This window comes from Fukomys damarensis, unplaced genomic scaffold, assembly GCF_012274545.1.
Source record: "Fukomys damarensis isolate Sample0158 unplaced genomic scaffold, DMR_v1.0_HiC HiC_scaffold_9, whole genome shotgun sequence".
In the NCBI taxonomy this organism is placed as follows: domain Eukaryota; kingdom Metazoa; phylum Chordata; class Mammalia; order Rodentia; family Bathyergidae; genus Fukomys; species Fukomys damarensis.
The window spans coordinates 3,609,817-3,624,425 of record NW_022900921.1 but is presented as its reverse complement, the minus strand read 5'-3'; the positions used below and the strand labels follow the sequence as shown (position 1 = coordinate 3,624,425).

At 35.7% G+C, this 14,609-nt stretch overlaps 1 protein-coding gene across 6 annotated transcripts in view; it reads right to left on the bottom strand.

The window, feature by feature from the left end:
* The window catches only part of Rad50 (RAD50 double strand break repair protein), a 219,766-nt gene that overhangs the window by 42,626 nt on the left and 162,531 nt on the right, over window positions 1-14,609 (bottom strand). For all 6 annotated transcript variants that reach the window (XM_033761558.1, XM_033761557.1, XM_019209856.2 and 3 more), the window contains 8 exons: window positions 11,401-11,590; window positions 10,800-10,926; window positions 10,192-10,385; window positions 8,335-8,445; window positions 7,763-7,855; window positions 7,574-7,687; window positions 6,242-6,369; window positions 3,421-3,645 (listed from right to left, as the gene is read on the bottom strand). In XM_033761558.1, the coding sequence (XP_033617449.1) occupies window positions 3,421-3,645; window positions 6,242-6,369; window positions 7,574-7,687; window positions 7,763-7,855; window positions 8,335-8,445; window positions 10,192-10,385; window positions 10,800-10,926; window positions 11,401-11,590 (1,182 nt within the window). The remainder of the gene's footprint in view (window positions 1-3,420; window positions 3,646-6,241; window positions 6,370-7,573; window positions 7,688-7,762; window positions 7,856-8,334; window positions 8,446-10,191; window positions 10,386-10,799; window positions 10,927-11,400; window positions 11,591-14,609) is intronic.

The following is a 14,609-nucleotide window of genomic DNA, read 5'->3' as shown; positions in this document are numbered from 1 at the left end:
TTGGTTTTTTGAGACAGGGTCTCACTATGTAGTTGAGACTGAACTGGAACTCACTATGTAGCCCAGGCTGGTCTCGAACTCACAGCGATCCTCCTGCCTCAGCCTCCTGAGTGCTGGGATTACAGGCATGCACCACCACGTCCCGGCTTAGTACATCTATTCTTAATTAGTCATAAAAAACAACTTGTAGCAAAATGAACAGAACTGAAGGATATTATGTTAAGTAAAATAAGCCAGATACTGGAAGTGAAACTATGGAATCAAGGAGCTGAGTGCTACAATGAAACTTATGAAACACTAATGAAAGAAATTTTGTAACACAAAATTTAGAAAGACTGTCCATGTTTATGGTTTAGAAGAACTAATATTATTAAATGATATACTACCAAGATGATATACAGATTCAATGCAGTCCCCAACAAAATACCAATGACATTCTTCACATAGCTACAAATTTTAAAGTTCATATAGAAGCACAAAGACCATGAAGAGCCAAAGCAATCTTGAACAAAATGGAAAACCTGGAGGCATCACAATAGCTGATTTCAAGACATACTACAGAGCCACAATAATCAAAACTACATGGTATTCACATAAAAACAGACCATGGAACAAAATGGAGATCCTAAAAATAAACTCATGCACCCACAATCACCTGATTCTTTTTTTTTTTCCTCACTGAATTTACTGGTACTTTTTAGGTAGACAGTACAGTTACATTTATCATTGGGATCTTGTACTTTTACACGACAGATCTTGGTTCTCATTTTTCCCCATACCCCTGCCCTCCCTTCACCCCCACCACCCTTCCCTATTTACAAAAACTTTGTTTCCATTCTTTTGTTTTCGTAAATTTTTTCTTTTCCCTTATTTTCTTTCCCCTACCCTTCCCACTTCCCCTACACCTTTAGCTCTTTTCTTCCTATTTCATGTTGTCAATTATACCATTTGGATCTTATTTAAACTTTAAGTTTTTCCCACACCTGATTCTTGATAAATGCACCAAAAACACACATCCAAGAAAAGGCTGCCTTTTAATAAATGCTACTGGGGAAACTGGATAGTAATATGCAGAAGAAACACAACCCCTATTTCTCACCCATTTCAAAAGTGAACTCAAAATAGGTCAAAGACTGAACTACAAACCCTAAAATTTGAAATTACTAAACATGGAGGAAACACTTCAAGACATTGATATATGCAGTGCTTTTGCCAAAGAGAACCCTAAAAGCATAGGGAAAAAAAGCAAAAACGGACAGATGAGACTATATCAAACTCAAAACCTTCACACACAGCAAAGGAAATAATCAACAGAGTGAAGAGACAACCTACAGGATGCGAGAAAATGTCCGCCAAGTATACATCTGACAGACTGTTAATACCCAGAATATATAAAGAACTGAAGATACTCAAAAGAAAACTCCAAGTAATCCAGACAGGGGATATAACTAAGTGGCAGAGCATATGCCTTAGTGTATTCAAGACTCTAGGTTTAATCCTCAACACTATCTTCACCAAAACAATAACAATACAACATATAAATTCAGTTTTAAAATGGGTGATCTGAATGGATGCTTCTTCAAAGAAGAAACACAAATAACCAACACATACATTAAAAAATGCTCAGTATCATTAGCTGTCAGGGAAATAAAAAATAAAAACTGCAGGGCCAGAGATTTGGCTCAGTAGTTCTGCTGCCTGCCTCGTAAGCCTAAAGTCCTGAGTTTGATCCCTGGTACCACAAAAATTAAAAATAAATACATAAATAAATACTGCAATGAAATACCATCTTGCCCCATTGAGAATAGCTATTATGAAAAATAAAAAACAAAATAACAACTAAAAAAATAGCAATGCTTATACATTGTTGGTGGGAACATAAATGAGTATAGCCATTGTGGACAACAGTATGGATATTCCTCAAAAAACTAAAAACAGATGTAGTAGATGATCCAGCTATTCCACTTCTGGATACATTATCTGAAGAAAATTAAATCAGCACATAAAAGAACTAGTTCTATGCCCATGTTTACAGTGGTACTATACACAAGAGCTAGAACATGGCATCAGCCTAGGAACCCATCAATGGATGAACAAAGAAAATAAAAGAATAAAATCCCATAATCTGCAGCAAAATGTTTAAAACTAGAGATTATGTTAAGTAAAATAAGCCATATATAGACAAACAAGTACTACCTAAGTACTTCATGCACTCTTTCATATGTAGAAACTAAAATAATGCTGACCTGGTAGCAGAAAGTGATTACTACAGATCAGGAAGAGTACGGGGCTTGGACTGAAAAAAGGGTAGTTGTCTTTGATCAGCACACATTGTAGCATATATGGAACTATTTCACTGTATTCCACTAATATGAAAATTAATACCTGTTAATGAAAAAACATTTAACAGATTCTATCATTAAAAATTAAAAAAGAAATCAAGAGCTGGGGATTTAGCTCAGCAGTTTGGTGGCCTGCCTTGCAAGAGCAAGGACCCGAGTTCAATCTCTGGTAACAAAAAAAAAATAAAAAGAAAGAAATCAAGGGACTACAAATGAAGACAACTACCACTTTAAACCCACTAAGTTGGCAAATACTAAGAAATGTACAAACCAACGAAAGGCTACTTCACTGAAAACTCTAGTACTGTAAGTTAAACCATTTTTGTAAAAACAATTTAACATTTCATGAAACTGAACATAGTCTGCAACCCACTGCCACATTTATATATTTATTATACCTTTGCTCCAGAAGACAGGACAAGAAATGTTCTTAGAGGTAAGGTTTGCATTACTAAGAACTGGAAAAAACCCAAATGTCCAACTACTGCAGAATGGAAACAAGTGGTGTGTTCTTACAGAATTCTACACAACGGTATAAATTAATTAACCACAGCTATAAACAACATGAATAAAAATAAAACAAAAAAGCAAATCCAAGATGAGTATTTAGAACTACACCATTTTTTTCTTTTTTGGTACTGGGGATCAAACTCAGGCCCTTGTGCTTGTGAGGCAGGCAGCGGCACCGAGTCAAATCCCTGGCCCTTAAACCATTTTTTAAAAGCTGGAAAACCAACACAAATATAATAAATATAACTTTTAAAAAAGTAGCAGTAAGCAAATATCATACTTTCAGGAGGCAAAGATGACTGAAGGTTAAGATGAGAGAGGCAAATCTAAGTGGACGCCAGTTAGTGATAATGGTAGGCTCCTTGGGTTGATTAGGGGAAGGTGATGTCTTAAATACTCCCTAATATGCTTTGTAACTCCAAACTTTAAGTATATGTGTATAGATACATGTATACATTTCTCCATTCTATATATGAAATATCACATTTAAAAAATGGGAAAAATATGACTAAAATATGCTAGTGGATATTCACTGCAATGGGTACTAAATCTCCAGCATAATACTTACTGGTCAAGGGTCTTATAATAAATGTCCAGATCCTTGTTCACAAGCTCTGTAGTTCTCATGACAATCATCATTTCTCTATACTTCTCTTCAGCATCCCGAAACTGAGGTTCTCGGAGTTCTTTCTTAAAACGAATAATTTCTTCCTCATATCCTTTCTGTCGCCCTAATGCCAAATCACGATTTCTTTTTATATCGTCTAGATTCACTTTTAACTTCTGATGTTCACTGTAAAGGGAAAGTGACAAATTCAGACCCATTTTTTAGCTTTTATCAATCTAAAGTGGAAAAGTCATCATAGACAAGGGTCATTCTCTCTAGCAATCAGTACGTGGTAACAGAGTCTTTCCTTGATTTTTAAGGTTTCAGTACTAAAGAAAATCCTCAATTTCTACAGCAGGTAAGTTTCTAAACAACTAATTCTTACATGCTGAATAAAGAACCCTCATACTCTGGGAGCACTGAGAAAGTTCGTGACTTTAAGACACTGATTAACCTAAGCACTGATGGGTATTAGTATTACAAATTCACACACACACACACACACACACACACACAAACATACAAACTCACAAGCTTTCATGAACTGAGGATGCACAATTACCAAGACTGAGAATCTACTGAGTAACATGGTTTTGCTCATGATATATGACAATGCAATTTTTATATGAACTAAATATGAATATCTAGTAATTTCTGTTAAGAATTTGATTTTTCTATGAAAATAAAATTTCTCTTGCACAAGTATAAAAATATTAATAATGACTAAGAAATAAACAAAATTTTGACAATTTGGCAGATTACCCAGACTTTATGCTTTGCAAGTCTTTATTTAGCATTTATTAAGTATCCTCTTATGTCCTACACATTGCTCTTAAGTTTATGAACATTCATACAAAGTTGACCTGTTATATTCTAATTGGAGGTTTGGAAAAGAATAGATATATTTAGCGTTCTGAATGAATGTTATAAGCATTTTAAGTACTGATCACAAAAATATTTTTTTAATTTGTAATTTGATCTTTAGTAGCAAAGAATAAATTATTTCATTTCAAAACGTTTTTTTTCTAAGAGCTTTACTTCTCCAACTTCTTGGAGAGAGCACTAACATAAAGTTACAGAGCAGAGACATGGACAATGATGGGATGGTTGGAGTCACATTTTTCGATTTCATCACAACTTCCTCTGATTTTTCTAGGTTTTATGTCCAAATGCATAAAAAAATGAAAAGGCTAATGATGACAAGCTCTTGTAGTTACCAAGTCTGATTTCCTTGATATAGGAAAGAGATTTTATTTATTTTTTGGGAGGGGTACCAGGGATCGAACTTAGATCCTTGCACTTGCAAGTAAGGTGGCAGAACCATTGAGTTAAATCCCTGGCCCATGAAAGAGATTTTAAATAGCTAAACCAACAGTATTACACTAACACAGATTAACCATTTCTTTGGTTTTAAATGTTAAATTAAAACTTCACTTTTACTGTATCTGTAAGAAAATCCTAGGCATTCTTTGACCCAGATTTCTCTATAAATTCAAGAAGACCAATAAAAAAATGCAGACGGGTTGAATGAATGAGATTGGGTCTGAACCAGCTGAAGTGGTTTAATATCTAAGTATGCGGCTAATACAGTCTTTTATTCTAGCTGAAAGACTTGGCATCAACCAGCTTCTCAGAGGCAACTAAGAAAAACAGGAATAGGCTGCAAGGTGGACTCTAGGCTGAGAACCCCTGCAGGATCCTGGCATCCAGGTGAAGCGGGAGCAGGAGGTGGTGCTGGGAAGGGTGGAGGGGTGGCTGCTTCCCTCAGGGGCGTCTGCCCAGACACTAAGGTTTCCAGCCCTCCTCATGCCTCACTGCTGAAGCAGGGCAGTTCCTCTGTTTACAGAGAAGCCTTTTCGTCATCCTTCAGTCCTAAGAGTGTGGGAAAGACCTCGAATCTGATGAAAATGAATCTGGTTTCTACTGGGGAATGGCAAGTCATTCAAAAAACTCTCAAGGCCTCAAAAAAAAGAGGAACAAAATCTTTTCTGCTGTACAAGGAAGGTAGGAACTACAGAAAATATCAATAAAATCAGATGAAGAAACAATCTGGCTAATCGTTTTTTTTGAAACAGGTTCTGACTATGTAGTTGAGACTGACCTGGAACTCACTATGTAGCCCAGGCTGAACTCGAACTCACAGCAATCCTCCTGCCTCAGCCTCCAGAGTGCTGGGATTACAGGTGTACGCCACCACTCCCGGCTTGGCTAATCTTTATTAATAAGAAAAGAAAAAAGCTTTGGTGGGCACAAAATCATTAACTGGGACAAACTGTCTCCACTGGCAAACTGCTCTAGCAATCACTCCTCTAGCAATACTACACAGGGTACAAGCTCTGACCCAGAACAGGTTCATGGCTGTATTTTCTTTGTGATCATCATCACTATTCTGTGCAGCAGACGAGAAGTCTGGGGGTGTGGCATATTTAATACTGAGTAAAAGCCAGGCATGGTGATGCAGTCCTGTAATACCACGTAGGAGGCTGAGGCAGAAGATCACTGTGAGTTCCAGGCCGGCCTCAACTACATAGCAAGACTCTGTCTAAAAAAACAAAAATCAGTAATACTGAGCAATTACTGTCCATCACCCAGGGTGATCATCAATTCTATGTCAATTCTTCAGCAATTCAACTTCTAAGGCCATGAAATGTATTTATGTATCTGTCCATCTTCCTGTGAATCTCAAGGGATACTAAACTACAGCCTATTTTATAAAACAGGTATTTAGTGTCTTCACACTATAATAAAGATTTGCACTTAAAGACTTTTCTTACAAACACACCTTTTCATCTGCAAAACCTGCATTTGACCCATTTCTTTCAAATGTTGTTTTCTTTCTTCTTCAACTTCTTTTAGCTCCTCATTTCTTTTTCTTAAAGTAAGGTTATCCTGTAGCCACCTTTCTTGTATCTAAATGTAAACAATAAGTCAGTTAACAAAAATAGCCAAGTTAAGACCAGGGATTTAGCTCAGTGGCGCTGCCACCTGCCTCGCAAGTGCAATGTCTTGAGTTTGATCCCCAGTAAACCCCCCAGCAAAAAAAAAAACAAAAAAACATTATCTTAGACTTCAATTCCTCTTTTAAAAATTTATCCTACATGAAGATATATGAGAATAACAAAACACTAACAGATGTAGGACAGACTGCCATATAATCTGCAATGAGGAAAAAAGTAATCAATTTAGTAAGTTTATAATCATTGAAAATCGTAAAATATCAGAGTTGACATGTAAGATCAAATAATGTTAAATGAAAAAAAGTACAAAATATAAATGGTATGATGCTATCTATAAATTTATTTATTTATTTATGGTACTGGGGATCGAACTCAGGTCCTTGTGCTTGCAAGGCAGGCGGTGGAACCACTGAGCTAAATCCCCAGCCCTGTCTATAGACTTAAATATTATACACACATAAATCTAAATAAATTCATCTGTTGATATATAAATAAAAAACTTATTTGAGAACAAATAAGAGCACCCTTAGCACTTACAGAGGCTGAGACAGAAAAGTAGCAAGTTTGAGATTAGCCTGCACATCTTAGTTTTGGGGGATTTTTTTAGGTTTTGTTTTTGAATTTTTTGAGTCAAGGTCTCACTACAGTTTAAGTTGATCTTAAACTCACTATGCAGTCCAGACTGGCCTCCAACTTTTGGCAATCCTGTCTCAGCCTCCCAAGGGCAAGGATTACAGGCGTGTGCCACCACATCCAGCTTACCCTGTACACCTTATTGAGACCATGTCTCACAGTAAAAAATAAAAAAATAAAAATGAACTAGGGATGCATCTCAGTGTAGAGCACCCACAAGTTAAGATACTCAGTACTGCAAACAAAACACAACAAAACCACCAAAACAAAAACAAAAGAGAAGCTGCAACAGAAATGACATCCAGGAGACTGAGTATTAGAAGGAAAGAGACAGTTTTAATTTTCTGCCTTTCAACTTTTACCACATGGGCTTACTGAAAATAAAAATGAAAAAAAAAGACAGAATACATGTGTGTGTTATTAGAACTGATTTTCTGTTTGCACTTCTATTCAGTAGATCTATTACCAAACCGCTCGATGTAGAAGAGTGTGCTACAGGTTTACATGGTAACGTGAACACTTACCTTCTGTGTATCAATATCTTGTCTCATGATTCCCATTTCTTTATTTATCTTTTCTTTTTGTTTGTCACATTCACTTAGTTGATCTATTACTGTATTAAGTTCAGTTTCTTTTTGCTACAAAGAAAGACAATTCTTGAAGCACTTGAAATAAAAATACAACTAAATAAATAATTTCAAGTTTTAAATTACCTTCTTATAGTCATCTTTTCCATCCTGAATGTAATTCTCAATGTCTTTCACATAGCCATGAATATTTTTAACCTTCTCTTTGATATCATTCAGCTGTGGAAAAATATTTATTGAACTTACATTGGATATTTACTATTCACTAGGATATATAATAGGAGAACAGAGTGAAATACTGGCTTAGAAGTTAGGATATCTTGGGTTCCAGTTTGTGCCACTACCGAATTTGATCTCAGGTAAATGGCTTTATCACCAAGGGGAAAGAATTAAACAGTCTCGATTCCTAACTTCCATTTCAAATCATAAGGTAGAATATTTTAAGTTTGATCCTTATTTAATCCAAGAACTTCTAAAGTCAAAATTACTTAAGGAGGGCTGAGAATGTAGCTTAGTGGTAGGGTACTTGCCTAGAACGCACAAGGCTCTGAATCAATCCCCAGCACCACCAAAAAGAAAAGCAAAAAAGATGTATATCATGAATCTGAAAAACACTACTTATCTTTAGCTATTTAATTTCATGTGAAAGAACAGTACAAGTTAAATATAGATTTGAAAAACCACAAATGAAATCTTACTTTATCCTGTGCTATTTTGTTGCTTGCTTGTTTTTTGTTGATTAATTCTTCTTTTTCCTGTTGGAACCTTTCCAATGTTGTTTCCAAAGGGTTTACTTGCTCTTTAGCATCCTAAAAATGTAAGAACACATACATCTTACGCAGTATTGCATTATCCTTTTTTGGTTTTTTTGTTTTTTAGACAGGGTCTTGCTATGTAGTCCAGGCTGCCTTTGAATTCATTATGTAACTTAGGCTGGCCTCAAACTCATAATTATCCTCCTGCCTCAGCCTCTCAAGTGCTAGGATTACAGGCGTGCACCACCATGCCGAGGGCCCGTTATCTTATTTTAGATGACAGACCACACAGTCTTAATAATACAACACTTTCTATATGCCATGCTTAAAATTAACCTATTTGTTCCTTTCCTCCACCCTGAAAAAACGGTATCATTATTTTCATCCCCATATTTCAGAATAGCAAGTAAGCACAGAGAATGACCTATCTGGGGTCACCACAAAAGTAAAGAGGGAGTCAAAATTTTAATCCAGAGTTCACTATACTAACCCACTATGCAACTCTGTCTCAGCCACTGACTTTTGTTTTGTTTTGTTTTTTTTTTTGGTACCACGGATCGAACTTGGGTCCTTTTGCTTGCCAGGCAGGCGGGCAGAACCACTGAGCTAAATCCCTGGCCCTACTTGGTTCTTAATCTGGCCATGTGTTTCCAATTTTATTACCTTGTGGTAACTGACATGGTTTAATAAGGGGGCCTATGTCAGCTGTGTGATCAAGAACTGGAACGTTCATCCAACCCAAGATTCTTGTTTATACGTCAGAGTATGATGGTTAAAAGAAAAAGAGACTTTCGAGTAATAGATGATTTATCCTCATATCATTTCTACAATATATTTACATGGTATCCCTGTTCAATGATCATCAAAAACCTTAATATTCTAAAATATCTATTGACTCTATAAAGGTAGATACAATTATTACTTCAAGGTAGGCAAATTTTCTCATACTAGGATGTAACACGGTGAGGTGGGAAGCCAAATGTCTTCAGTGTCAGAGACCTACCTGAAAATCAACCCTGTCTCTTATTAGGAGTATGCACTTGGGCAACTCATGGGGAATTGGTAGATTTGTTTTTCTGTAAAAATGAGATTTCGTATCTCTCTCAACAGGAGTGTTAAGACATTAAAATTTTAATGCCTAAAAAAGAATACAAATACAGGGTAATCTATTTTATACATTAAGACTGATAATTTGCAACCCAAATTATTTCAATAATGACTTTACAGGATAATAGATTTAGTAATTTATTTAGTACTTTACATGTACATATAATCTTCATAAGACCCTAGGTCAGGTTGCTGTTTCATGAGTTTAATTGGTCGAGTCTTAGAATTTAGTAATTGTTATAAAGGTTGGCAAAGGCAGTATAGTACCTATGGAACCAATGTAGTACCTGCTCTCTTCTGGTAAGGACTGAGAGACTATAACTGGAACTACACGGAAACAGTGCTATGATGGAGAATGTCTGCCACGCATAAAGCATTTGCAGGTAACACAAACCTCCCTCAGGAAAAGGTACCCTTATTTAAAATTACCAAGCACCAACTAATGATGTCCAATAACATGAGGATCACTACTTAACCAAGCAGCTGCTTCCTTACTATGTGCAAATTCTTTCAGGAATCTGTACTTATTAGTACAAATAATCTGTACAAATTCTGTCACTCAGGGACCACACAAAGAATTATACTGTTTTCATTTGATTCTCACAATAACCATAGTTGTGGCCACTGCATCAATTAAAAGGACTTCATATATTTGAGCTAATTAAAAAGACAAACATATATTAATGATCTTACCTTTATCTCTCTGTGTAAACACTGAACTTCAGTGGATAATTCCACAGTTTGCTCCTCAAGCTGCTGACGATGTTGCAAATTAGTGGCTATCTGAAGTTTCTCTGATTTAAGCTCATTTGTTGTACTTTTTAGGTGTTGTATTTGTTCCTGCTGGTCCTGTATAAGCTTACGATTCAATTCAATCTTACTGGAAACTGCACGAAAACATTACTGACAGTGATTACAGAAAATACTATTAGCACCATCCTTCCAATTTGTATAGAGCTATGTAATCCAGGAAGGCTGCTTTGAGTGCCACCAACTGTAACGAAAGTCTAACAAGAACTCCAGACTTCCTGGCCACTCACAGGTAAAGTGCATGTGATACTCTTCTACCATCCCAAATGTGTTGTGCAAAACAAGAAAAAAAAAAAAAAAAGAAGAAGAAGAAGAGAGAGAAGTGATGCTTTTGAGAACAGAGAATGAATATATTATGGCCAGAACAAAGAAAGTTCTTTATTCATGTAAATTCACAGTTAAATTCGCAGATATAAATTCACTGTTACAAAAAAAAAGTACTGATGACAAGGAAATCTTTGAGGGTCCAATGAAGAAACAGATCATATTACCTGTATCTAATTTGTGTTGTTTTTCTTGTTTCTCCTTGTTTACTTGTTGAACAGTTCGATCCAAATCTATTCCTTGTAGTTTAGCTGCCTGTTGTGCAATTTTTCTTTCAACATCTTTAAGTTCCATCTTAACAACAGAATAGTTATTTCCTCTAAGAAACTTATTGCAATGTGATAACGCAAAAGTTTTTAAACAAAATTAAATGAAATACAAGCAAACAAATTTTTTTAGTAATTCAAATGAGGGTTAAGGTTAGAGGGAGAAATGATGGAGGGGAAGGGGAAGTAAAAGAAATTAAGATGTGCTATGTACATGTACCAATTCTCTACAATGAATGTAATCATTATGTACTGCAAACTGATACTAATAAATATTTTTAAAGTGAGACAAAGAAGTTGATTAAAATGAAACAGAATTATGTAATTTCCTAATTTACGAATAAAAACCATAATCCCGGAAGCATAAATGATCAGTTGCTCCTTAAGGCTACCTGAACTCTAAATGCAATCTGTATATGAAAACTAGTTTAATACTGTCACATCTCACATTCAAGTCATCATGCAACAAGTTTTACTCTGCCTTAAACTACAATAAACTTACCTGGAACCTCTCCATAATTGTAACATCTGTCAGACATACTTTAGCACTTTCTTCCTCTGGTATTATTGTACCCAAGAGTGTTTCCTGTTCTTCTATGTCATTCTTTAGGCGCTGTATGTCTCTATTGACATTCTGCAGTTTGTTTCTTAATTCTGGTATTTCCTTCTCCTTCAAATCAATTATGTTTTGCCTTAACAGAAAACACACAATTAAAAACAATCTATCAGGGCTGGGGATTTAGCTCAGCAGTTCGGTGGCCTGCCTTGCAAGTGCAAGGACCTGAGTTCAATCCTGGTACCAAAAAAAAAAAAAAATCTATCTGAGGGCCAGGGATTTATCTCAGTGGTGCCACCACCTGCCTCACAAGCACAGGGTCCTGAGTTCGATCCCAGGTAACAAACAAAAAAGTCTATCTGATATTGTTCCATAATCAGACTAAGGTTAAGTATTCTTGGCAAGAATACCCCAAGTGATATTTCTTTTCTGGCCTTACCAGTGGCTACATAATGTTACACTGTCTTACTACCAGTAATGTAATCTTATTCACTTTAAAATGGTGCCAGAATTATTTCTCACTGTAAAGTTACCATTTTTTTCTTCGTAACTAAAAAACATCTTGGGCTGGGGATGTAGCTCGGTGGTATCACAGCCTGCCTTGCAAGCACAAGGTCCTGAGTTCAATCCTCACTATCAAAAAAAAAAAAAAAAAAAAAAAAATCTTGACAAGACATATGTTGAGACTATGTAAATATTCTTTTTCTCAAATTTCTGCTTACTTTTAGTATCCAGTGGTACAGCTTGCTTGCAATAATTGTCACTGTACTGTTTATCTATGAGCTATTCTACAAATTAAGTGATCATATTCATCAAAAATGTCAAGGTCATAGAAGAAAAAAATGGAAACAAACCTTTTGTAAATAAGGAGGGTAAGGAGAATGAGGAAAAAACAATCAAGGTATATTATATACACAGGTACAAATTTCCTATGATGACTGTGATCATTATGTATGTGAAAAATATACCAACAAAATTAATTTTTTAAAATGCCAAGGTCATGAATGACAAAAACAGACTCTGTTACACACTGCAGTACCCTAAGGAGAAACAACTAGATGCGATATTAAATTCTAGGATGAATTCTGGAACAGAAAAAGGACAATAATTTAGTTAGTAGCATTATACCAATGCTAATTTCCTGGTTTTGATAACTATATTATGGTTACAGAAATTATATCAGGAAATGCTGGATGATAGATATATGTAAATTCTGTGTTTTTTTCAAAATGTTTCTGTAAGAAAATTATTTCAAAATTATAAAATGACAGAGAAGAAGTAAGGAAGCCAGCCACTCAGCCAAATGCAACATGAGTTTAAGGCACAAAAGTTATTCACGCTTTTTATTGTCAATACTGTAATGAATTACTGCCTCAAAGGCATGTACAGGTTACATACCTATTTTTATTGACACTGCTGAAGCAATAAAATTTGTATGTGAGTTTTAAAAATTCAAATTTATTTCTAAAATCTTCCAAATTCTCATCTAAAATTAGAAAAGGAAGTAAAAGTGGTATAATGAAGTAAATTAACTGCTAATGGAAGGCTTAAAAGAAAAAAACACAAGTCTATGATCACCTAATGTTTTAAAAAAGTGCATTTATAAGAAAAGCCAACATAAACTGTACCAAGAGACCTACAATGTTTTGTATCACAGAAATATGACATGGAGCTGGAGCCATCTTTGTGAACTGTTAAGTGTATATATGATTTCAATCCATTTATACACAAATACACACCCCTACCACTCACCAATGTGGTAAAGATTTTGGTACCATCTTATTTGACACTAGATCCAAAATGTTAAAATAACTGTTCTAAAAAAGTAAAGAAATATTCCTAGCAAATAAGCTACTGAGAACTATGAGGATCCTCTGGGTTTATTTCAGCTTTTTTCTTTTCACTTTTTATGAGATCTTACTTTTTATTTAAGTTTATTTTTCTCATGGTTTGAGCTTTTTTACATGATTTTCAATGAACAAATCTTAACTTTACATTTGAGATGTGATGTCTCCATATATGTATACAGCGTGCAATGATTAAATCAAGTAAAATGACATATCCGGTATCTTGCTCACCTGTTTGTCTTTGGTACTGGGAAATGAACTCAGAACCTTGTACTTATGAGGCAGGCGGCAGCACCACTGAGCCAAATCCCCAGTCCTTACCTATCTTTTTTTATGGTAAGACATCTGAAATTTATTTTCTTTGGGTTATCTTCAGAAACTCAATTCATATATTTTTGGATAGCATTCCTGTTCCAAGGAAATTATATGTAAAAGGACTCCTACAGATAAAGTACTGAAACTAAATTTTGGGAGAAACAGGGGAAGTGAAATTTTATTTAAATGCAATTCTATAATATATAAACCCATAGCAGTACTAAATAAATTGAGAATCAGGTATATTTTCAGCTGAGATTTCGTTCATAATGGCAGACTCATACTAAGTGTTGGTTTGGGGTTTTAAATCAAAGCATTAACTTCTCCAAAGAGGATCTGGACTATTACAGCTTGTATCTAGATGTCCATCTAGCTCATTGGTGGGCTTTTTGGAGATGGCTGGATATAGAGCGTGTGGTGCTGAGTTTAAGGGTGCCCCACCTTGGAAATGAGCAGCACCAACCAAAAGGCTACATGTAGGGCCAGGGATTTAGCTCAGTGGCTCTGCCACCTGCCTCACAAGCTCAAGGACCAGAGTTCAATCCCCAGTATGGGGTTGGGGGTGGGGGATTCACGACATTGTAGCTTGGATTCAATACAAGGTTTTTGTGATGCCTTTCTGCCATGCCATGCTGCTACGGTGCCAACTATGGGCTGAAACCTCTACAAACCATGAGCCAAAATAAACCTTTCTTCCTTTAACTTGGGTTACAAGAATTTTGTCTCAGCAATGAGCAAAATAAGACATGGCCCTTTACCACCTCCTTAGATTTTTTTTTTTTCTTCTTATGGAGTTTATTGGTACATTCTAGGTATACAGTACAGTTACGTTACTGGGATCTTGTACCTTTACATAACAGGTCTTGGTTCTCATTTTTCCCCTTGTCCCTGCTCCATCTCCTTAGCTTTAACTTCTATCACTTTTCCCTTAGGCCTTTGGGTCAGATATGACTCAGCAACTTTATTCTCTTCAGGGCAACTGCATGGCTGGCT